We start from the raw sequence: 24,782 nt of genomic DNA, 5'->3' as shown, positions 1-24,782 counted from the left end.
AGAAACTTTACAGGAGCAGCTGTGGGAGCACAAGGCAGGGGAGGATGGGGCTCACAGCCTCTGGGCAATCTGGTGCAGAGACCCTGGAAGTTTGGTGGCTGCAGAGAGAAAACTCCTGGCTGGCAGCAGGGGAGTGCTCTGGGAATGCAGCACCTGCCCCAGCAGCTGCCTGCTGCTGTGACATCCAAGGGTTTGGGAAAGGCTGTTCCCTGAAGGTGGCAGGGAGAGACCTGGGGCTGCTCCCCACCATCTCTGCAGGAAAGGGAGAGGTGTCACTGTGGGGTTTGGGGAGCTCAGGGAGAGGTCCCTGCCCTGAGCTTTCCCAGCAGATCAGGGCTCCAGGCAGAGGAGCTGCTCCTGCCCAGCCCAGTGCAGGCACAGATGGAGTGAAACAGCTCCTGTGGGGCCAAAGGCCTGGGGAGCTGCACAGGCAGAAATGAAGGCGCAACTGAAACCTGAGAAACCACTGGGATTTCTCAGCAGCTGAGTGAGGGTGTTCTGAAACCATTCTGGATTCTGATTTACACACCCAGATCTTTCTTTAGCCATAGGAGGACTTGTGTGGACTCACCCAGGTGTGCTGCCCTTGCCCCAGCCCCCAAAACCCCTCCCCAAACTTAATCCAGGCTGATTTAGAGCCCCAAAAAGTACAGCAGGAGCTGCCAGGGACAGACTGTGACTTTATTCTGTCTTTCAGCATAGCAAATGGCATCTTCTCTAATATCACTGCAAAAATACTTTGCCTGGGTTAAAGTAGTCTGTATATACTGTACAAAGACATAAGTTTAATATCTCTTCCTATAAGTACATTTATACACATAAAACAGCATAAATTAGAAAAGGGACAAATGGGTATATAAAATTCTGGTTACATACAAATCTGATTAAATTAGCATTTACACTGTGGTTCTAACATAGAGTTTGTTAAATAGAGCCATGTGCATACAGTACATTGACACCCCACCCAGACACAAATTAAAACAGGGGCTAAAAGGGCCAGGTGTTCACTTACACAGAGGAAAAAGTGTGGCCCACCTTAATTTATATTTTTTTTTTCTCATCTTGGGGACTCACAGATCTGTTCTTCGAAACTCCTGGCTTTTCCAAAGCACCTCCCAGCAGCTGTCCTAAGCGTGGATGTTTTGCTTCTCCTCACGACCTCTTCGCCTTGCCTGGCTGACCTCCACGGCACAAGATTATCTACCAAAATCAAAACAGAAGGGCCTTACTTTTCCCAGCACCAGGGAGCGTTTCCAGTTGGTTTTACGCACACGGGAGGAGCAGGGGGAGGGATGTCCCGCAGTGTTTTACTTTCCATTCAAAGGCAGATTGGGGAGAGGTTTATTTATTTGCTCTCCCCCTCCCCAAATTTACAGTCCTGGGAACAGGAACCATCTGGCTCAGTGATAAACTCTGGCTGGCACTGGGCAGAGCAGAGCCAGGCTTTGGGCAGTGCAGTTCCTGGGGGTGAAGTGTATTTGCCTCACCAAGTGCTCCCAAAAAGCTCAGCTCTGGCGTGGCTGGAGGGAAGGGTTTGTGCTGGGTATCCCTGCATCACTCTGGGGTCTCCAGATGGATCCCAGAGTTAAACTCCAACAGGTTAGATGGGATTAGGGGAGGGAAAGCCCAGCCTAAAAGCAGCAAAGCCAGGAAAGTGAAAGAGGAGGCAGGAGCAGAGAGGAACAGACAGCAGCAGGACCCTGATTCACCTCCCACCTCAGGCCCTGGGGAAATTGTGCCCCTGCTCCAGTGCCCTGGCACAGATCTGCCCCAGCTCCAGCCTTGCCAGACCTGGAAGGGATGTGTACCCCACAGCTCCTGCTCTCTGCCAGCTCCTCCTCCCAGCTCTGTCTCTCCAGGAGCTGCAGGACCATCACTGGCCAGGTTTCCAGGCACAAGCACTGACACTGGATGGCACAATTCCCAAGGGACCTCAGATAATGTACTGATAAGCTGAGCTTAATCCTGCAAGCCCCAGCTGCCCAAAATGCCAGTCTGAGCTACAAGGGCAGGAGCCAGGTTCTGCCAAACTCCCTGTGAACCATAATTACAAGTAGAGCCTCACTGGAAAATCTGTGGTCTTCCCTCTGCTACCAGCCAGCTGTTAAAAAATAATCACTTAAAATAATTAAGTGTCCATATCCATGCAACAGAATGAGGGAAAGACCATCCAGCAAACAGCCAGGAGGAATCTGGGCCAATGCTGCTTCCAGAGCCAGAGATGTATCTGCAACCTGGTTTCTTGTATCAACATTTGTGGTCTGGAGCAGCTGAGGGGTGTGTGGACCCCATGATAGGGTACTCATTTCTTCCCTCTTGTAGATCTCCCCGGATTTTTTCCCTCCTACAGGCAGCAGCATCCTTTAGCAGCACAGGAAGCTGCCCAAAGTGTTTTGGAGCTGCCAAAAACCGATGGGAAAGAGATGGTTTTAAAGAGTGATGGAGTATCAGTGAGGGGAAGCTGCCTTTGAAGAGCTGATTGCAGTCTCACTTGACTTAATGAAATATCTCTCCTGATAAAACCTTCACCTCTGGGTCCTGCAGCCAAATGCAGAATGGATCACCTATGCCTGGAAAGCACTGACCAATCTGCTGGAAGAAATCATCCCTCCTGTTGAATCCCAGAAGTTCTGGGGAGATCCCCTGGATGCACTCCCCAGCTGCACACAGGCTGTGCTGTTTGCAGAATCCTGTAGGATTTCTTCTGCCAAACCTCACAGCACTACCCCAAAACTGCAGTGCCCTGCCTGGCCCAAAACAACACACTCACTCCCTGCTACACCCACAGAACAGGGGTGGCTGCTCAGGCAGGTGACCAGAAACAGCCCAAACTGCCACAATTCTGCAGCCACAGCTGGGTTTGCTCTCCCCACCCTGTAAAATCTTCTGATCCTGCAGGGTGAGGGCTCTGCAGCCTCCTCCCTGCACATCCAGCACGGCACCCATGGCTTCAGCCCTCTCAGTAACACCTGAGTCCTTCCTGCCCAAGATCAGCAGTCACTTGGAGTGCTCAATCCACCCCATCCATGCAGGAATTGTCACTGAACTGGTTTAACCTCCTTCTGCAATCCTGGCACCAGCAGCAGCAACATCCACGTTCCCTCTTCTGAGGCCACTTTTTATGAGTCCTCCTTGGGCTCCTCATCTCCTCTCTGTCCCTCCTTCCACTTAATGAACAGGCAGTGTTTGACAGATTTTATGTCAGGCTGAAGCTGGTTTTCCTCAGTCTTTAACAGCTGAGCCTCTGAAGTCTTGCTTGAGGTCAAGGGAAGACAAGAGGTTTCAAAATGGGGAGAAACTGTGGGGTTTGAGCACTGCTGTTTCTCCAGAACCATGTCTGAGTTCAAAGCCATACCATGGGCTGCGGGTGAATATTCCATTTTGTCACAAGTTTTGAGGTTTTTAAAAGTCTTTTTGTTGCACACTGGAAAACAAACAAAACCCTTCCCATGTTTCCGCAAAGCCGAACGCTGTCAAAACATTTTTGTTGGATAAGGTCAGGTTTTCTCTCCCTCCTTCTCTGCACAGGAATGACCTGAAACCCCCTTCACTGAGACTGGAGACCTCAAGTGCTGAGAAAACAGCCGAGTTCAGTGAAATCCAGAGCATCCAAACATCCTGAGTGCTCCCACTGCGAGAGGCAAACCCCAAAGCCAGGAGTGGGGGCTTTATCTGGGAGCTCCATTTGCTCAGCCTCCTTTATCAGGGAGTATTTTTGGAAAGCACCTTCCCTTCCCACACCACCTCCTCCCTAACAATACACATGTCACCGCTCTGTCAGGATAATGACAGGATTTGGAGGGATCAAAGTTCATTTCATAAAGCACCTGCTGTGGTGCAGCAGGGGTTTGGGGCTGCTTTCATCCAGCACAGTCCCAGCAGGAAGCCTCATTCAGGAGCAGCGTGATTCCTGCATGCTGGCATTTGCTTGTCCCCAAACCACGAGTTCAAGAGCAGGTTTAGCAGAAGGCAACAAAGGATTTCTCTCTGTCCCTGCTGCTCCTTCCAGGGGCCTGGGCCATCACCTTCTCGGTGGGCACACAGAGGGAGACATTTTAAATATCCTTCTTGAGTAATGGAGTTGGACAGCTGGGAAATTCCTGCTCCCAGTTTGCAGCAGGGAATGTTGCAGGTAAGGAGAGAAATAATCTGAGGGTTGTGGGAGTTGAGCTGGGTTTAGGTGGTGCTGGCTCAAAGGGAGTCATGAGCCAGCCTCCTTTTATCTAAGTAAGACTTTGCCTCAGCTCAGAGGAAGGTGCCTCACAGAGGTCAGCTCAGCACATGGAACGAATCCTGGGATAAGGTTTGTACTTCCTCCTTTTCAGGCAAAACTCCAACAGCAGGATATGTAAAAATGAAGTAAGGAATTCCAAAAGCCTGCCAAGGCTGCAACCTGAAATCCATTACAATATTCTGCTGCATTACTGCTATGAAGACACCACTGATTACAACCAGATCATAGCACAGACCAACATTTGTCCAATTAGGGGTTAGGTACTTAATTAATGAGTGCAGAATAGGAAAAAAAGCTGGAATGACACTGCCAGGCTGAAGTTAGATTGAAAAATCCACTAGCTCCTTCCAATGGTAACTGAGAAAGTGCCACATAAAAATCATAAAATGGCTTAGAACTCTGCTATTCCTTTCATCTCTGTACTTGGAAAAGGAGTTTCCTTCTCAGTTACCTTGGAAATGAAGAGACTGGTGAGGTTCAGGTATGTTCCAGCTGCATTCCATGAACTAACACAACTGACTGAAAATGCAACAGGGTATTAAGTTTTTATTTCTAAATTGTTCCAATTAAAACTATTCCTGGTAATATTAGGAATCTGCTCAAGGCACAAAGGTTAGGTCTGGATCTGAACACCATTCAGCAAGTTTGTTCAGATCTATCTCTGCCTAGGTTTGATTGTTTTTGCCCCATCCCCAGCTGCTGTTTAGTGGAGGTGTCATTTTCCTGGCACTGTCCCTAGAACCCATTCAGTTATTTTAGGTTTCCCAGTGAGCTGGGACAAGGAGGGGGGCAATGGAATCTCTTCTGGGAGAGATTCTGCCTTCTTGGCATGAGGGCTGCACTGCAGGTTTAGGGGTCCCGAATGCTCACAGGAGGAAACTCATTCTCATCGTCCAGACAGACTGGTCCAGTTGCAAACTCGTGCTCTGGGATAACCTCCCCACGCAGGGCTCCACCATCCTCCGAGTAACCTGGCCAGGGAAAACACAAGGAGTTACTGCAGCAAGGGGAAGGTGTCTCCATGGGCACTATGGATTATGGATGAGCTGCATGGTCAGCTCCCGTGGCAGCAGCTTTCCTCCTCCTGCCATGAACCTAAGCACCAATTTCAGAGTAAGATCTGCATTTGGATTTGGGTGTTACACTTGGGAATATGATGAGATAGTCACCCAGTGCTTTCCTGCAGCAGTTTAGTGCAAGGTGTACTGGCTTCAGAGACTCTGAGGCCATCTCACCACAAAAACAGTGAGCCCTGACTTCTACACCCATGGTTCCAACTCCTGGAAACCACCTGGCAGCAGCTGCTGTCTGCCAAAGAGCTGTTCCTGCTCTGCCTTGGGCCTGTCTGTGGCACAGCTCGGCACAGGGAGCAGAGCAGAAAACTTGTGCCCTGTTTTTTGTGGCAGGGGATGAACCAGGTGAGCTCCAAAGTCCTGCTGCCCCAGCGTGCAGTGCACTTGTGCTGATCCTGGACGAAACCTTAGAATGTGGGACGCTTTCCACTTTGCCCCAGGTGGTTTTGTGGCTTCTGCCTGAGGAAGGGCAGATGTGGTGCTTACCTGGCATGGTCGAAGTTGAAGGCACTGTACTTTGTCTGGCTACAGTTGCTGCATAAGATTGAGGTACTGGAGGCTGAAGGTCGTTTTCTTTGTTCTCCTCCATCTTTCCTGAGCCAAGCAGACTAATTGTACAGATCAAGAGAGGGGAGAAGTGTTAGTTCTGATCCTGGCTGTTCCTCCCCAGCTCCAGCTAAGACAAGCCCATGTATCCACATCTCCTCGAAGCACATCACCCATCCCCATCCCTGTGTGCAGCAGCCCCAGCAGTGCTGTGGACAGGGGAGCATTGTGCTCCACAAGGAAAGCAGGGGGTGAAGAAGGAGATAGGGAAAGCACCACTTCAGCTGGAGGACAATGCTGGCATGGGAACAGAAGGGAGCAGATTGACCACAAAAGCTTTAGGTTACAAAGGCAAACAGTGTTTCTAATCACAGAGGGGGCTCCGAAGGGCTTCCAACAGGAGCAGACTAGATGGGAAAAGCAGCCCTGGCTAGTTTAGGATGGAGTTTGAGCAGAGATATCGTATGATGTAATGTAACTCATGACCCAAGGGCCCTTTTCAGCCCTCTGATGCTCAGAGGAGCCCACATGACAAGGCTGGGGGCTGCCGGCGGCGCGCGCTGGACAGCGCAGCTTTGAAGTGCTTTTGTTTTGTGGCTTTTCCAAAAGCTGCTGGCACTTTCCTGGCTGGCAGCCACCTCCCGGCCTGGAGCACATGTTACATCTCACCCCACCCCAAAGGCTTCACATCTGGAGCCAAGCAGCCCAGATGTGTGCGGGGGGGTTACGTGCTTAATGGGACTTGCATATGGACTGAACAGTGGCAGGGGAGGCTCTGTTTCCACAGAATCCCAGAATGATTTTGGTTGGAAAAGACCTCTAAGATCATGGAGCCCAACATTTCACTGATCACCACCAGCTTGTCACCCAGACCAGAGCACTGAGGGCCACATCCAGTCATTCCTTGAACAACTCCAAGAACAGTGACCCCACCACCTCCCTGGGCAGCTCCTTCCAATGTTTAACCACCCCTTCCAAGAAGAAATTCCTCTGCTTTGGCACTGGGCTGTTGTCACAGTGTCACTTCACATCATCCTACCCCCAGTCAGCTCTCCAGCACCCTCTCCAATCTGGAGTGGGTGCTCTGCTCTCCTGACACCACAATGGTCAGAGCTCTGCTGTTGGGGGCATCTCCTAAAGCACAGCCTGCCCAGTCCAAGCTGCCATGGCATCTGAGATGTCTCTGGTTTCTCCTGCACCACGTCCTGTGTCCCTGCCTGCTGATGAGCTTCCCATCCACATCTGTCAGATCAGATAGCTCAAATCACAAACTCAGCTCTAACTTTCTTGCTCCTACAGCTCCATTTTGTGCTGCCAGGTGAGATTTCCCTTCATTTTTCAAAAGATCAGCCTCTGTATGAGGTGTGAGTGGAGGCAGAATTACCTGTGATTTTTAATTAAGACACACTCCCCTCCATCCTGCGGGTCCAGGTTATAGATGTAGAGATGTCCATCCGACGTCGTCACCAACAGCCGAGGCAGCTTCTGAATCCTGGTGGGAAAAGCATCCTGAGGCCAAAAACCCCACACACACAGACACAGCAGCACCCACAGCACGTGCTGTGCAGGCAGGGGACGAGATAAGGCTGGCCTGGCCCTGGTCAGTAGGGTCAGTACGTACGTGGAGAGGGCACAGATGTTCCTCTGTCCGGAGATGTTCAGCCGGACGGTGGCAAAGGCTCGGTCCTGGCTCATCATGCCCGACACCTGGGCAGGGAGGTAGTTGGTAGCAGCCTGGAACATCTTTCCCATGTAACCACTCCAGGTTGGAGGCTCCTCTGGCCGGCTGAGGGGTGACAAAGCAGCGTCAGTGGGGTTGCCATGATCAGTGTGACAAAACATCAGGAACAGACCCGATCTCGCATGGGCAAAGGGTGTTTTGGAGCACCTGTACATTGTGCACCAGCTTGGCTGGAGTGGGCAGAGAACACTGGCTCCTAATAAAGCCAGAGAGGCCTGGAGAGCCTGACAGCAGGGGTGCAGTGTGTGGCTTTTCCAAGGAATGAGTCCCTCAGGACACAGCTTGCAGCTGGTATTGCTCATGGAGAGAACGTGGTGAGAACATGGAGAACGGCTGTGTAAACACAGACCTCTGGAGCAGAGACTGCCCTGGGGCAGGCAGGTTCAGCCAGGCTAATCCCTCACCTGTCTGTCAGGTGCTCCAGTTTGAAGATGTGCACGGTCTCTGTGTTGCTGGAGGCACAGAGGAACTGGGAATCCATGCTGAACACCAGGGAGCTGATGTTCACATACCTAGAGCCAAGCAAGGACAGGACTGGTCACTCCACAGTGATCATTCAAGGGGAACTGCTGGGTTTGGCTCACAAAGGAGTGGATGGGCAGGAAGGAGACCCATCCATGGTGAGGATCACCCTGCACAGCTGCTGCTGAGCCTGTGGCCTCATTGAGCAATTCCCTAATCCCTTTGCTCAGCAGGCCTGGGAGCAGCCTCAAGCTAGTGACAAACAGCCACAGAGGTGGAAATGTCCTTGCTCACAGAGCTGCCTGTGGAGGGAACATCTGTGCCAGCCTCACTGCAGCTTCTGGTGCTGCAGAGACCAGGGAGGATATCCAAAGTGCTGAACAGTGGGATACAAACAGCATCTCCTGCACAGGTTCAGCAGGAATGAGGTCTCTGACAATTCTGGGAACTTCATTATTTCAAATAAGAAAAAAGGAAGGACAGAGTAAACGGAGTGACTCCATGTCTGTTCCCTGCCAACGCCCTGTTCTGTGACACACTGAAGGGAATCAATGAGCTGGGCACAGCCTGGCACAGTGACATTTCCAGCCCATACATTTACTCATGTTTTCCTTCTGCAAGAGATGCCAAAGCCACCAGGATCTGACGTTGCCCTGTGTCCTTGTGTTTACATTTTGGCTCCGGGAGCCCTCTGTGTACTTGCCACTGCCAGAAGAATGAACTGACCTTTTCATCCCTCGCCGGAATTCATAGAGTTTTTGCCCCCCAGGAATGGAAAATACACGAATGACTGTGCCCTGCAAAAAATGCAAATGGAAATATCATGTAGGAGCAGGCCAAGGAGCCCGAGCCCTTTCCCTGACACACCCAGGAAACTCAGGACATGCAAAGGCTCCTCCTGTTTGCCAGCTGGGCTCGATCTGATCCCAATGCACTGAGCAGTCATGGCCCTTCTGTGCTGGCTGTGTTTAAGAAGGGGAAGCTCAGGGGTGCTGATGCAGCCCTGGGCAGAGGGAAGGTATGTGCAGCCACACTCACTTTTTCAGAAGCACTGGCCAACTTGGAGCCGGTGGAGTTGAAGGCGAGAGCGGCCAGAGGCCCATCGTGGGCAGGAATGGTGCAGGCTGTTTTCTGTAAGGCACAAGGGAATGTGAGTGCAAAGGGACACGCTGGTCCTTGGACTGTGTGGGCAAAGGGACACGCTGATCCTTGGACTGTGTGAGGGCAGAGCGTTCCTGCCTTGTACCCTGTCCACACCTGCTGATATGGATCCACGGGATCATCTGCTACTGATGGTGTCCCTTCAATATCCTCAGCAGTTTATCTCTGCCCTGCCTGGAGTTCATTCCCCACCTATTATGGCCACTGTGATTTCAGGACACTCATCTCAGGGGCAGAAACCTCAGCTCCCTGCCTCTCCAGGGGTCAGGATTGTGTCTGCACCCTCTGCAAAGCCTGGCCCTTCTCTGTCAGGATAAGAGCTGGCTTCCCTGCAATTCTCAGTGCTGCACAGCAGGTCCTGCTGCAGTGACACCACCCTGGTACCTGCAGGGAGCCCCAGCCCTCGCAGCACCTCTTGCAGCAGCAGCCTTTTCCCTGTGCTCTGCTCCTCCCCTGCTGCAGATCCTCAGCTCTCGCTGCACGTACGGAGCCACCAGCCTTATGTAACCCAAAGCCTTGGCATCAACAGCAGATAATCATGACCCTGCATCCAGCCAGGGAGAGATTTCCTAAGGGGACTTTGGACACTTTGCCCTCCTTGTGACTTTGGGTTCGGCATCCCTTCCAGCCCAGTGTGGCAAAGTGGCTGCTCCAGGTCCTGCGCTGTGCCTGGAGCAGCCCCAGCCCCCCTGACCCCCACTGGTCACATCATTCCCATGGGATGGGCTGCTGATGCTCCCACAGCAACCCCCGTGTCAGCCTGGCAGCGGCCCTGGGGCTGCAGGGCAGTGGGTCACGTTTCCCTGAATATCATCCTGTGCTGGGAGATGCACGTCCTGACCTCAGAGCTGTCTGCTCCGAGCAAGGGGATACATCCAGATGTGCCTCGCAGGCAATTCCCTCGCACTCCAGCTCGGTGGAGTGGATTTATTCATCCTTCCCAAGGGCCCCGTTGGCTTTGCTGTGGCTCTGTTTGTTTTCAGCCCCTGCCGGTATCCAAAGGCCGAGCCTCGCACTTACCAAAGTATTTCCGTCGTAAAGCACGATCTCTCCGCTGGTCGCGCTGCCGGGATAAGCCAAGTAGGAGTTGGCGTGGTTGATGGAGAGAGCACACAGACCTGGCAGGGGGACAGGGACACGGCTGAGGCTGCGAGTGGGGGGAGGACAGCACGGGGCACGGAGGGGACGTTCGGGCTCTGGCTCATTCTGGGACTGCTCGGCCCCGGAGCGCTGGGAACAGCTCGGCCGTGGGGACATCTGCTGGTACGGGACAGAACGGCGGCCGTGCCCTGCCACCCTCCCTGCGCACACGGAACCCAGATCCGGCTTTCCAGCACGCTCTGGGCTTTCCCTCTGCATTATCTCCCCGGGGAAGGCAGGAATAGGTGCACGGAACAGCGAAGGACATGTGGCTCTGAGGGCTGACAGCACTCCCGTCCAGACACATCTGGACACGTCCAGATGTGCACAGGGTGTCGGGGCCGGGCTGGAAGCTCAGAGGAGCAGCCCAGCGTGGGTGCAGCCCCGTTGCAGCCTGGCTGAAGGCAGTGCCATTTCCTTCTGTTCTGAATGGAAAAGGGAAGCAGAGAAAGACAAAGGAAATGCGCCAGATGTGCAGGGAGTTTCCGGCTGACGAGGAACTTGAACGTAGCGAAATTTGAAGCACAGGGGGAGTTCTTCCCCCCTAAGAGCCGTCTGGTTTTGTGCCAACACGAGCACAAAGGTTCCCAAACGCTCCTTTCAAAGCGGGCAGGAATTACAGGACGAGACAGGGATGGATGGATACGTGTGTGGGTACATCCATCCGCTTGTCCCCCAGGTGACCTCGGAAAAGAGCATCTCTTCCTGCCTCTCCTTCAGCCCGGTGAATCCTGTTACATACGAAACGTACCTCGCTCGCTTCCTGCCGCACATCCGCGGGCTCGCAGCCCTCCCAAACCCGCCTCAAGGCTCCAGCACGACCTGAGCGAGCTTCCTGAGCCGCGGAGGGGCTCGCACCTAACCCCACGTGCGGAGGAAGCGGCGGGGTTAAAGGCAGCAGCACAGCCACACACCGCACGTAGCCGCAGGACGGGTCGTGCCGTGCTAGCCCCGTGTCAGGACACGGCCCTGGCCCCCGCCCAGCAGCAGCGGGGAAGGATCGGCCGGAGCTCTCGTTTTAGGTCATTGTTTATAACCAAACAAAGAGACCGCAGCCGAGCCAGGAGCTGCAGGATCAGCCAGAGGCCCCGGGGATCCGCTCCCCGTCCGTCCAGAGGCGTGCACATCGTGCCAGGGATGGCGCACCGGGAGAGGCACGAGGAGCACGGCAGCAGCAAAGCGCCGGCAATTAAAAGGCAATTAAAGAGGGAGGGATAGGAGGAAGGCAAAGATAGCCCAGAGACTGCTGCTGTGATGAGCATCCTGCCTTCTCCATCCCGCCCAGGCAGCACGGGGGGATCAGCGCAGCCCTTTCAGAGAGGATCAGGGAAGGCTGGAGCTGAACAAAGCGAGCTCTGAGTGCCGGGGTGAGTCAGCCGCTCCCTCTGCTCCTCTGGCCGGGAAAGCAGGCCAGGGGAAAACACACATGTGAGTGTACTGGGCTGACCTCAGGGACACACAAGCAACAAGGGTGACAGGGCCACAGGCAGCCTTTGAAGATGCTCCTCTCCCTGGTGCTTGCAGCGGTGGGCTCGGGGGGAGGAGGCAGGCTGGCACTGCTCAGATGGCACCTCTGGGAGTGCCACGGCACAGGCGGCTTCCTCAAGCACCATGGAAAAATGCTACCGTGTCTACGAAGCCTGGCCTTGCCCTCAGGCCAGCAGGTCCAGGCACATCCAGGGCTTGGCAGGAGACACGTGAGGTGGTTCCCAAAGCTGCAGTCATTCCCAAGATGTGTCCCCACAGCACACACGTCACCCAAAGCACTGTGACCTCCTTGGTTCAAATGCTGCCCCTGACGTGAATCACATGAAAAACAAGTGTCTTGGACACCGTGGGCATTTTCCTCTCCTACATGGAGGAGGATGGATCAGGAGCCAGGTGCTGGCCAGGAACAGACAGAGGTCTCACTGTGACTGGCCAGTGTGGCTGCAGCAAGCCCTGGTCTTGCCTGTGCTGGTGTCACCATGCCCAGGACACACACCTTAGGAGTTGGCACATTTTCCACACTCTCCTACATCCCCACTCCTAAACAAGTAGCACAAAGAGCAGTGAGGCTGGACTGCCCTGACCTACTGGACACACTGCCCTTGGGGTCAAGCGTGGGACCAAAGCAGATGGCCCAGGGACAACAGGGGCACTACTGCACTTGTCACTCAGCTCATTTCAATGACAGCTGCTACGGTAAAAAGGGTTTAAAACACTAAGCCCATATGAAGTCTGTGATCTGCAGCATCCCAGTCCTGCCCTGGCTGATTGCTGCTGCTCTTAAACCGTGACCTGATCCTCCAGCCCCTCTGCAGAGCAGCTCCAGGCCTGGGTATCCCTGCCCATCCTGCTGCTGGGCCTTCTCAGGAAGGTTTTAAACTTTAATTATATTTGCAGCATTTAGCATGTTTAATCCACACAGAGAGCCCATCTGGAGTGACCTGAAGTAGGTCAGGGGAGCTGCTGGAAGAGCATCCCTTGAAAGCCCCGAGGCCAAACGTGAGCACATCAGCAGCTTCCCAAGCACCCAGCCATGAAAGGATGCTGCAGGACAGCGCAGCAACGCGGGCACCCGGCCAAGCTTCCCTCTCTGCTAAAAATAGCTCCTCTCCCAGCAGCAGGAAAGCCGGATTCACCCTGTGCCACACACACAGGATCTGTGCTGCAGCCACCTGCCCTGCCCCTCGGGTTTGCAGCCTGCATGGAATAATAGCAGGCTGCAGCTCCTGGGAACTCCCTGGCAGGGATTGGTGCTGTGCCTGGCTGTGTGTTCTGTCCCTGGTCATCACTTTGGGAGCTGATCCCAGGGCGAAGTCAGACCCTTCTGCCCATCTCTGCTCTCCTTTGATGCATCTGCTCTGGTCGGAGCAGGGGTTTGCTCCAGGCAGGGCAGGGTTTTGCTCAGGACAGAGCTGGGTCACAGCACCAGGCCTGACAGAGCTCAAGGAGAGTCTGGACAATACTCTGGGCACAGGGTGGCATTGTTGGGATGGTGCTGTGCAGGGCAAGGAGCTGGATTCAGTTATCCTTGTGGGTGCCTTCCAACTCGGCTTATCCTGTGAATCTCCCAAGCCTGCCTGACTGCCTCCGTGCATTTCTGACTTCTGGATTAGGATGCCCAGGCCACAGCCTGGTTTAAATTCTAACACAATGCTGTGGCTCTACAAAGCTCCCTTTCACACAGCTCTCCCATGCTCACCTGTTGTGTTGGGAGGTGTGTCCATAATAGTCTTCAAAAGCTTCATGTCCTTGATGTTATGGATGTAAATTGACTCTTCCAGGCAGACCACCAGCCTCTGCAAGGACACAGGGGACATGCACAGAACCCCACCAGCACTGCCCCTGCCTGCTGCTCCCACACCTCCCAAACCCAAACCTCTGCTGTCAGACAAACTCAACAGGAATTTCCCACACACTGAAATGTAACAGAAACGGGATCTCTTCTGCTTCTCCATCCCCTCTCACATTTGGGTTTGTACAACTCTTGTTTTGAGTTTTTGCATCTGGTCTTTAGAGAGAAGACAAAACTTCATGACTTCTCTGCTCCTCTACATCTTCCACATCCCCAGGAACAGGAAGACCCATCATGGTAACAACCCCACCACAGGCCTTGATTGCCATCTATTCCTACCCCAATTTTCCTTTGCAGTTCTTAACAAATTACTTTTTTATCACAAAGACCTGGCAGCAGAGAGGCTGCAATCCTGCTTGTCAGTGTGGCTCCAGATGGGAATACAGGCCCTTTGCTCTGACTTCTTCCTGATTTGGGAGACAACATGGAGGTGCTGGGTCTGCCACTGCTGCTAAACTTAATGCATCTGTCCAGCACTTTAATGTTTATTTTCCCATTTGGTGTTAGCAGAAAGACTCTGCTTTATGTGCCCTGCAGAACTGCATAAACACAGAGCTGAGACTCATTTGTTCAGGGACAGTCACCCTTGCACCATCTTGGCTGAAGGGCTGGGATTAACCAAGTTCAGGTGTTTGTACCTCTCCTGCTGACCCTGCCAGGAACATCCATCCAGCCATGGGGAAGCCCTGGGCCACCACCTCTGTGGCCACTCAGCTTTGTGTCTCAGCTTGCTCCAGATCCCTGCGTGTCACCACAGAGACTTTTTCAGAGAGGCTTTTTTTGGGACCAGGCTTTGGGTCTGGCTGAAGGGCTGAGCTTTGTAAGTCCAGCAAGTGCACAGCTTCACCTCCCTTAGTGCCAAGAGTCCAGAAGCACTAAAAACATCCCAATAAAAGCCTAAGCCCAGACCCCATCCATCCTGAAGTTGGAGCACCCAAATCCATGTCCAGGAAGCCTCCACCTCTTCAGAAATGAGGCCACTTATTTAGTATCTAAATGTGGAGCTTAGTCACTAACTTGAAACACCCACATTAAAAATCTCGGCCTTGCTCCACCATTACTCTCAGATCAAACTCTTTCCCACTTCTATTCCTGCTAACCACAGCATCTGGGGCTGTGTCAGAGCCATTTTGCATTTCCAGGAAGACTTTGCCTTTTCTACAGTAAGAGCCATCCACTTGCAAGCAGAGGAATATTTATACAGCTGATTTGGGCAAAGCCACCATGTGCTTTCCCAGAACGGGCTGCTCTTGATGTCCAGGTGAAGGGAGCTTTCCAGATGATGGCAAAACAGCAGCCAGAGAGGCTGGCACCCACAGGGACAAAATCCAGGAAAGTTTGGGAGGTGAAGAGGCAGAAGAGGTCTGGACAAGCTCAGCAGGATCTGGAGAGAGCTGGTTCAGCCCTCCTGGCCTCCATGCAGCCCTGTGGGGGTCACTGGGATGGGGTTTATCCTCACTGTGCACACAGACAGAGCCTCAGAGAAGGTGAGGTGAGGTGTGATTGCTACACAGGGTCAAGGCACTGCTAATTGTCCAAATGTTACTTCCCACCAGCTTGTTGTGTAGTTTGACTGGATCAGGTCAGACAGCTGAGCTGTATCTGGGGCTGAAATGGGTTTGGACACAGCCAGATAAACACCTCAAACCTCTGCAAAGAGCTCAGCAGGGTTTCAGCAGTGAGGGAAAACCCAGGAGCTTCCCAGCAGTCCCTGAGCACAGCCTCATTCCTCCCTTTGAGACAAATCAGGATTTACCTCCACACACTTCAGAGTTATCATGGAGCTTGGAACTAAGAATTCCCACAACAACAACTGAGGGATTTGCTTGTTTGCACAATGAGGACTTTTTCACAGAGGGAACAGACTGAAACATGCACCTTTTGTTTGAGACCTGCTCCTGGTTAATTTGTCACCATTTTCCTGACTTAATGCCTTGTCTGGGATTTGTCCTGCTGTGAACTTCCAATGGAGTGCAGCTTCTCTACAGAAGCTCAGGTAAGAGTTTGTCACATGTAGAATCTGGTGGCCACCAGTTTAAGTCCTGGATGCAAACTGAAATAATGATTTCTCTTCAACCTACCCAAATTGAGAAGGTTTAGATGGGACTTGAGGAAAAAGTTCTTCATGGAAAGGGTTATTAAGCATTGAAGAAGCTGTTCAGGGCAGTGGTGGGGTCACCATCCCTGGAGGGATTAAAAAACTGTGTGGAAGTGGCACTTTGGAACAGGGTTTAGTGGTGGCCTTGGCAGTGCTGGGGAATGGTTGGACTTGACGGTCTCATTGATATTTCCCAACCTAAATGACTCCATGATTCTGTGTTTCTAAACATCTGTAGCATCTTCAAATCCCTCCTGGTGTGTCTGTGGCACAGCCAGAGGATGAGCTCAGCCCAGGATTTGATCCCCAGCTCATAAAGCAGCCAAGAACTGCGGATGCACAGCTGGTTCTGTGCATCACCTTCAGGCAGCTCCAGAGCAGCACACAGGGAGCAGCCTGAACTTATTTTATTCACACCAATCTCCTAGAGCTGCTCAGCAGAACCTCCCAGTTTATTTTTACACACACACACACATCTATCTGCAACTCAAAGGAAATCTCTTGTTTGCCAGTTTCACTGTAAGCTTAAGTGAAAAAAATCAATTTAGGACAGATTTAATTGTAGTACAGGAACTCCTGGTCAAAGACAGCTTTACTGGAAGCTCAGCCCAGAGAGCCTCACTGCAGGTCTCACTGTTGCTAACTGAGGAGAGGCTGATTATATACAATTACCCAGACTGCTTATTTCTTCATTGTAAAATGTCCTCTGCTTCTTAGGGCATATACTTGGAAAATAATTATGGATAAAAAGATGACTTAAAATCCTCCAAAAGAGCTCAGGCCAGCATGAGGCTGTGTCACATCACAAAGTAACACTCTAAAAGCCTCATTGTAAGTGGCCTGAATGGGTTTTATACCTTTAAAACCAAAACAAGGCTGCCAGCAGTACTTGGAAAGCGGCTTTTTGCCTTATCCACAGAATTCCAGATACTCCTGGGTTTTTGTAACCAACTTTGAAGGTCTCGAGATGGCAGAGGTGGGCCTGAAGTCAGAATGTGGAATCCAAGGGAGGGAGCAACATGAAAAGGTGTTTATTTGGCAGAGCTCTGTCCTGAACACACAAGAAGGCAGATGACAAAAAGCCTTTGTGCAACTGCCACCAAAACAAGGCCTTGGCCTCCTTTTCCTGAAGGGAACAGCGGTGGCAGATGGTACCACAGCCCTGCAGCTCCTGTCAGAGGCCTCTCAAGTGGGGCTGGGAGGAGAGCACAGGCACCCACCCTTCCAATCCCCCTCACAGCCTCCCTGCAAACCTCCCCAGGCTGCTCTCAGCTGGAAAGGCAAAAGCAGCAAAGAGCCAGAGTGGGATAACTCTGGATAACCCCTCTCACCTGCCGGTTCAGCCGGATGGACAGGATTTTACTGGAATAGCTGTAGTTGCAGATCTCTGTCCCTTTCTTGAAGTGGTAGACATTCATTTGCTGTGGCTTGGCATGGCTGACCACAACCACAAGGCTGCTGGAGAACAGACGCTCCACGATGTAAACATCTGGGATTTCATCTGGGCACACAAGGAGAGCAAGGCAGAGCCTTCAGCTTGGCTCGACTGCAGCAACAAGACTCAGCTCAAGAGGGGATTGGGTTGGAAAGCTCTGTGCTAAGGTGTCCAACATGGTTTTTGTGAAAATTTTCTCATGCCTGGCACAAAGCAATTAGGTCAGAGCAGGAAGGGGTTAAAGAACCTTTCCCTGAAGGCAGAAATGAAGTTCTCTTTGACAGTGCTGCTGTGCCTCTCTCTCCTGGGCAGGGCCCAGCTGAAGAAATCCTCAGGCACTCCAGCAGCACTAGATCCTTGGGAAGGGAATATAAAGGGGGGAGCTCCCTGCCTGTGGTCAGGGACTTTTCTGGGGTGTGTGAGGGTTTGTTAAGGTAAGGCAGGACCTGGTGTTTCTCCCAGCCTCCCTGGGGAAGCAGACAGTGCTGGTGTTTGGGATGGCTCCTGCTGTGTGGAGAAGGCACCAGTGCAATGGTGCTGGTGGCTCTGTACCTAAATCCCTGGGGACTGCAATTTCCAGTGTGCCCAGCCCTGAGTGATGCTCAGTTTGGGCTGGACTGTGTTGGATGAACAAAGGCTGCCCCACAACTGTCATGTGGGACTGGTTGTGCCTCAGCCCATCAACCTGAGTGTGTCAGCAGCAGGGACCTGTTTCCCTTTGCCTGACTCTGGGAAAGGAGCCTGGACCCTGCTCCAGGTGAGGCAGCTGTGTCTGACTGCTGAGGCTCCTTCTGCAGCCACTGGAGAACACATTCACTGGCTGAACACATCCAGATGGGAAGTGCTATCCCCAGTGCATCTCAGCTGAAGCATTTCTGGCCTGAAGCAGCCTGGAGTCCCTGCTCCATGAGGCCAGGCTTGTTTTGGGCTGTTCAGTGTGTGTTGCATGCTGCTGTGAGCACAGCTAAGAGCTGCAGGCCTGCTGGGAATGACCTTCTTTACATGGAAAACCTGTTAAAAACATCTTGCTTGTAAATACCACACTGGATTAAAAGCCTGGGAGTTATCCAGCAGCTGTGCTGGAAGCCTGTGGGCTGCTGCCCATGTACCTGAAACATTCCAGTGGGAAATTGCCTCTGGATGCTGCAGCAGGAGCTGCTGCTGTCACAATGACAGCAGTGGAAAAGAAGTGGGGCTCTAGCAAAGGTGAAGGACTCCCATGAATTTAAAGTACTGCTGGTCAATATTCCTCCCCAGGGAAACAGGAAACTTACTGCTTTCATGGACCTGGTCCAGTTGCTCCACAGAACTTAAGGAGAAAAGTCTGTATCCAGTTGTGGTTCCAATTGCCAGGGAGCTGCAAAGACAAAGCAAAAACCTGCTGGTTCTGGGCTGGAGCTCTCCAGGTGACAGCAAGAGTCCCTTCAGGGATGGTGTACTGGTTTCCACTGGGCTGGGGATTTTTTGTCATATTAGCTTGTATGGGGCTGTGTTTTGGCTTTGTCCTGAACACAGGGTTGGTAACCTGGGGATGTTTTTGTTGTTGCTGAGATGTGCTTGCACAGTCAAGGCTTTTTCTGCTCCTCACCCCTCCAGTGATGAGGCTGGGGGGGCACAAGGAGCTGGGAAGGGACACAGCCAGGCCAGCTGACCCCAACTGACCCCAGGGACATCCCAGGCCCTCCAAGCTCAGGGGATAAAGAGGGGGAAATAAGGAGGAAGGGGAGGACATTTGGAGTGATGGCCTTTGTCCTCCCTGTTGTGTGTGATGCAGCCCTGCTGTCCCAGGGATGGCTGAGCCCCTGCCTGCCACGGGAAGTGTGGAACGAATTCCTTGTTCTGCTTTGCTTGCATGTGTGTCTTTTGCTTTAATCATTAATCTGTCTTTTCTCAGCCTGTGAGTTTTCTCACTTTTTTGGTTCTCTTTCCACCTCACTGAGTTAGGAGTTGGCTGGGGTTAAACCCTGACATCAGGGGAATGAGCAGTTCCTGGCACAGTAGTCTGTGAAGGCACAATTTCAGGTTCCAACCTAAATAATACAGAGTACCAAACTCAGAAATCCAGTTTTCCATCTGAGGCTGTTGCAGCCTACAGAAGGCAAGTATCTCTCTGAGAGAGCAAACTCATCCCTTCCTACAGCCCTGTGGCTGCTGGAGGAGCAAACAGGTACAGATCTACCTGGGAGGGTGCAGGCAGGACCCATGGGACACAGAAGGGGCTGTTTCCTCAGCCAGGGGCTGATCCACCTGTACTGCCACAGCGATTTATCCCGCCTGTGGAAGCTTTGCTCTCACTGCTAAGCCCAGTGGGCAGAGTCTTGTCAAGCGCTGTCTCTGCCCAGTTCCAGATGTAGTAAGCAGCAAGATCTAGGTCTTGAGCTAGCCCATAATAACAGCGTTTGTACTGGTGGCAGCGACCAGCAGCTTCACGCCAGCAGCGCATCCACATCCCTCAAAGCAGCCTTTGTTCGGGCCCACTAATGCAAAGGAAACGGCGTTTCCAGGTGTGAATGAGGCTCATATCTCTGATTCTTATCTCGTTCCCCACGGTCTGGGCCGATCCGGCTGCCACATCCGTGTGTGGCTCGCTGTTTCGGGAGGTTTTTGCTGTCCCGGTTGGGAAGGGTGAGCGCAGGTCAGCGGGGCTGGGGCTGCCCGGAACGCGGCTGTTCCCCCGAGCTGGGCCGGGCTCCGCCACGGGCCGCTCGCCGAGAGCCTCCGGGGGGGTTTTGGTGGCCCTGGGCAACGCCGCCACCTCCCAAGTGGCCACACACCCTCTCAGCAGACAAAGCCCCAGGGGAACGCCGCTGCCCTGAGCATCCCAAGCGCTTCCCTAGCTGCGGGGGAGGCAAAGTCCGGCGACCGCTCCCAATTCCGCCTCCCCGGGCTCGCAGAGCCCCAGCCGGGCCCTCGGTGGGCGCTGCGGCCGGAGGGGCTCCGGTTGGGATGGAGCACCACGGCCCGTGTGTGTGTGTGCGGCCAAGGGGGGGTTCCGCGGGGCCGTCCTTGTGGGGATCTGGCGCGCCACGGGGGCGCTGGCACCCGCCCCGCTCGGGGCCGCGGGGCCGGACCAACCCCGCCCGGCGCGGCCCGGCCGCCGTCGCCCCCCGCCCCGCGGCGGCCGCCCCGCTTACGTGCAGTCCTGGTTGTAGGAGAAGCAGCTGAGCGCCGCGGGCGCCCCCGGGGCCTCGGCCGCGGCCTCCATGGAGCGGGCGCGGCGCCTCGGCCGCTGCGGCCCCCGCGCCCGCCCCGGCCCCGCTCCGCCGCCGCACGGGCGGTGCCGCCGCCCATTGGCTCGCTCGCCGCTGATGGACGCGCGGAGCGACCTATCGGATGAGGAGCAGGCGGGGAGGGCCCGCCCCCCGGAGTGGCGGAACCGCCTCCCATTGGCTGGCGGCGCGGAACAGCCGCGCGGGGCCACGTGGTGATGTTGTGGTTGCATCAGACGGGAGCGGCGACAACGGGGGGACACGGCGACAACGGGGGGACACGGCGGCAGCGGGGGGACACGGCGACAAGGGGCTGCTGCAGGGGCCCGAGGTGGCCTCAAGGAAGGCTTGGGCGGGCGAAAGTGATGGTGACACTGTGGTGACACCGCTGAGCGGAAAACAAGTCAGTTCGCCTCTCCACATCCTCGGCTAAACTGTGCTTTGGAAAGTTGTTTTCACCTCTTTACAGCGCTGACATCCTAAGGCTAACGGCGTTTGTGCATCGTTCCTGTGCTTAACACCGCTGCTGCCGTGGCGGGGGCAAATCTACCGGGGGAAACACAAAGGAAAACAAACCTCCGAGCCAGTCACTAAATGACAAATGTTCCAGGAGTCAGTGCAATGACATTAGCAGTGCACAGAAACGCCGGGGCAGAGCCTGCAAACCCCCTAATTAGATGAGTAATCCTCATGTGAGTGCTGAAGTCATTGGCCCCAGATCACTTGATGTGCACCACAGGACTTCTGGAAAAAGAGCCACATGCAATACCATCTCCGTGAGGCAGAGTCCATGTGGACACATATATCTGCCTGGATTAATCCCCCTCTGCAGCATGGGGGCCTTGGAGTGCCCGTAATATTCCCCTGTGAGCGAGTTTGAAGGCTGCAGCAGTGAAGATGATTGATTTTGGGGAGGAAGTAGGAAAACACAAATCTTCAAAACACCATTTTGGAGGGAGGTGGATGGTGGATCATCCCTGGGACTCAAAGCACATGAGTGACACTGCAGGAGAATTTAAAGACATCATGTTTGGGGGGGAAAATGTCTTCTTTTCCAAGGGCCTAGTGGGAAGTTCTAATAAAACCCAAATATGAAATAAAAAAAAGCTGTTTTTTGCATGTTCTAAAGCTGTCCCTGTGGGTCAGCATAGTTTGATTTTGAAACAGGGACGTCAGACAGGAAGTGGGGTTGTGGAGCAGGAAAAAATTCAAAAACAAAACAAAGCCCTCCAACAAACAACAAGGGATACAGTGTCTTGTGTTTCAAAAAAAAACCCAACCAGTTTCTGAGCAACAACAGCTGGATGTTTGCTGCTTGGGAAATCACCATGGTTTTAAAATGAAACCTTGATAAAGCACCCGAGACTTGGGTAACACAATTATTTTTGCAGCTTGACTGATGCAACCATGTTGGTCAATCCTCCTTTGAGCTCACTGCCTGCAATGGGTGTTTGATCAGCAGAGGTCGGAGAAACAGGGAGTTCTTGTCCTCTGCTGGAGCGTGGAAGGTGTTGGTGGACTTTGGAGCAGGTTGGGAACAGCCATGTTACCAGGATGGATGTAAAGTCAGAGCAAGCTGCTCCTCAGGCTGGAAAAGCCCTTGGAAATCTCAGGATCCGTGCTCTGGAACGTTGGAGCAGTTGGGTTCTGGGTGTAAAATTGAAGCTGGGGTGCTCTGTGTGGAAAATGTGAGTCTTTCTGGTAAAGAGATGAGGTGTCCCTGGTGTCTGAAACATAAAGAAATAGCTGAAGTGATTCTTCAGGAATACAGCTTTGGAGGGAGGTGGTAATTAGGGTAGTAGTTAAATCCCAAGATATTTCTTGGGTTCTGAGTGTATGTCACACCTGGGGAAAATGGTCTGGCAAGGCCAGCAGAGAGCCCTGCCAGCCACCAGAAAGACAGTCCTTGTGCTGATGCATGTGTTTGCTGGGAAGAATATATCAGGAATTGGCTTCCCTTTCCTGACAATCCTGTGACTGAAGTAACTATTGACAGTAACAACCTCAACTCAGTCATTAACTCCAAACCCAGTCCAGAGTGTGACCATTTGATCTGAAATGTTTTCCAGTGCAGAAAACGTGGTGTGAGGGATGTTGGTTTGTGATCTCCACCCTGGGTGTTTGTACTGAAGCCTGAAAGAGGAAACAGAGGTGAGGAAGCTGGGAAACCATTGCAGTGCCCAGAAGGGCCTCTCCCAGCCACGGCATCCTGCGTGCTCCCATTCCATGTGGGAATGGTTTGGTAGTTTTTGAGAGCTTTTAGGCTTTTCCCTAGCTCAGAGTTTAAATTCCAGCTAAGTTCTTCCCTCTCAGATAAAGCCTGCTCCCACTGATAGGTCTGGTATTTTAAATCTGCTACAGGAAAATAAAAAGGTTTTGGCAGAGCTAAATCAGTTAAATATCTTTATATCCTTCACTGGATTTCCTGATAACCAGAAGCCTGTTCAGGGACCACAGCCTTGCAGGGTAAAAACAGGCAAAAGGTGAACATGTAATAAGGAGAACAAGTGTTTCTAAGAGCAAGGAAACCACTTTTTCCTGTGGAAGGAGTGGGAAGAGGTGGCACAGACATTGCTGTGCTCTTTTTTGTCACCCTTCCCGAGTGTATGGAACAGGTGGAGGAGGAAGAAGGGGCTTCACCCCGACCTCCAGGAGCTTTAACACATGAAGTGTCAGTGCTGGCTGGTTTAGGATTCAGAGAGACAATAAATGCTGCCATCTGGTGCCCCGAGCATCACATCACACATCATCACATCATCACATCATCACACATCATCACACATCATCACACATCACATCTCCACACCGGGTTCGTTCAGTCCTGCTCTTTGGATTATCCAACGTTATCTGCTCCTCCACCAGCAGGAACAAGACATCAGAGGCTCAAGCAGCACTGCTAATGGAATGCTAGAGAAGGGAAAGTGGAATTTATTCAGAATTTATACCTGCACTCTAATGCTTTGATGAGTTACTTGTTTCTGTCAGGGCAGGTAGGAAGATTTTTCCTCTTATGCAATGGAAGTGTCAAGAAAGCAGAGAGCTGGATTAATTGTCAGGGGCCATTCTGAGTTTGGAAGAATTCTGATCACAAGGTGCAGGTACCACAGAAGTCATCACTTCAAAGCCTTCATTTTTTTTTATATCACGATTCCTGTATTAAATATAAAAATGTGGGGAAGTAAAAAACAATGGGCAGAACACATTTGTGAGAGTCACCAGCAAGATTGGCTTGTCTTGCTAAATTGTCTGGACAGATTCTAACATGGCATGGGGAGAGGAAGTGGGACACAGGGGAGATGTGTGTGCCACGTGCTCAGGGAAGTGTCATTGCCCTCTGTTTGAGGTACAGAAATTGGGAAGGGTTCATGGAGACCTGTGCTGGCACTGGCAACAGCCAGGGTGAGGGAGGAACAGGAGCAGTCATGGCAGAGTCCACAGCCAGTCTGGATGTCACCAAGGCTTTGTGAGCTTTGCTCTTGGCACTTGTTCCTCTTGTTTCAGCTGCTGACCCTGTCCCAGGTCCTGCCAGGGAGGGAAGGTCCTGCTGCTGTGCTTGGGAGCAGCCCTTGCAGACACGTTTGATGAGGTCAGGGGAGAGCTCACAACTGGATGTTGCATTTCCTTGTAAGTTGGATTAATGCTCCTTATCTTGTCCTGGCTCTGGCAAATGCTCCATTTCCCTAAGTAGCATTAGGACATCACACTTGCCCTGGTCATGGATTGTCTCACTGGGGGCCTGACACTGCTCACAGAAGTGACAAGGGTGGCTCATCCTCCTGGCTCTTTGGGGTGCACGCCGGACTCTTTAAAGTCTTGGAGTGTTTTCAGCTGAGAATCCTAGGAGCTGTACCACAGAGAGCAAAGGGGTTAAAACTGGAAGGGGGAGAGAGAAACTTTTGCCTCCCCTTTAACTCTTGGATACAGCACTAATTGTAATTCCTCTGTAATTATCTAAAGATCAAAAAATGTTCTGACGTGAGAGATCAGAATGAGTTGCATTACGAGAGGGAGACTGGGAACACACAGAGGTCCTGACAGCCAGAGGAATGTCGGGTTCCCACACAGCCTGGTGTGACCAGAGCAGGGAGCAGCTGGGAGGGAGGACCTTGGGAGAGGCAGGCTCACTGCCCAAGGTCTTAGCACAGAAGATTTATCACCTGGGGGACTTTCTCCCCTTCCATGCTAGTGAAGACAAGGAGGGGTTTGGAGGAGAAGTGGCACAAAATGTTGGTGTAATAAATGCACTAATAGCAGAGTTCCCACAGAGCCAAGGGAGCCTCCATCCCTGTAGATGCCATGTCCTGACTTCTTTTGCCAGCCCCACTGGATCAGTTCTGTCTAGA

The 24,782-nt window shown here is 52.7% G+C and overlaps 1 protein-coding gene across 1 annotated transcript; it reads right to left on the bottom strand.

The window, feature by feature from the left end:
- Positions 1–660: 660 nt before the first annotated feature.
- On the bottom strand, positions 661–20,478 carry WIPI1 (WD repeat domain, phosphoinositide interacting 1). Its single transcript, XM_015645754.3, has 13 exons — positions 20,365–20,478; positions 18,505–18,587; positions 17,127–17,296; positions 13,545–13,641; positions 10,238–10,335; positions 9,095–9,187; positions 8,783–8,853; positions 7,999–8,106; positions 7,475–7,639; positions 7,238–7,345; positions 5,794–5,915; positions 5,105–5,205; positions 661–1,200 (listed from the first exon to the last, which is right to left on the bottom strand). Exons 1-13 carry the CDS (start codon positions 20,433–20,435, stop codon positions 1,153–1,155), a joined length of 1,335 nt encoding a protein of 444 aa, XP_015501240.1. The 5' UTR covers positions 20,436–20,478; the 3' UTR covers positions 661–1,152.
- Positions 20,479–24,782: the final 4,304 nt, after the last annotated feature.

This window comes from Parus major, chromosome 18, assembly GCF_001522545.3.
Source record: "Parus major isolate Abel chromosome 18, Parus_major1.1, whole genome shotgun sequence".
NCBI classification, from domain to species: domain Eukaryota; kingdom Metazoa; phylum Chordata; class Aves; order Passeriformes; family Paridae; genus Parus; species Parus major.
The sequence above is the reverse complement of the archived record's forward strand: the minus strand, read 5'-3'. Positions and strand labels throughout refer to the sequence as shown.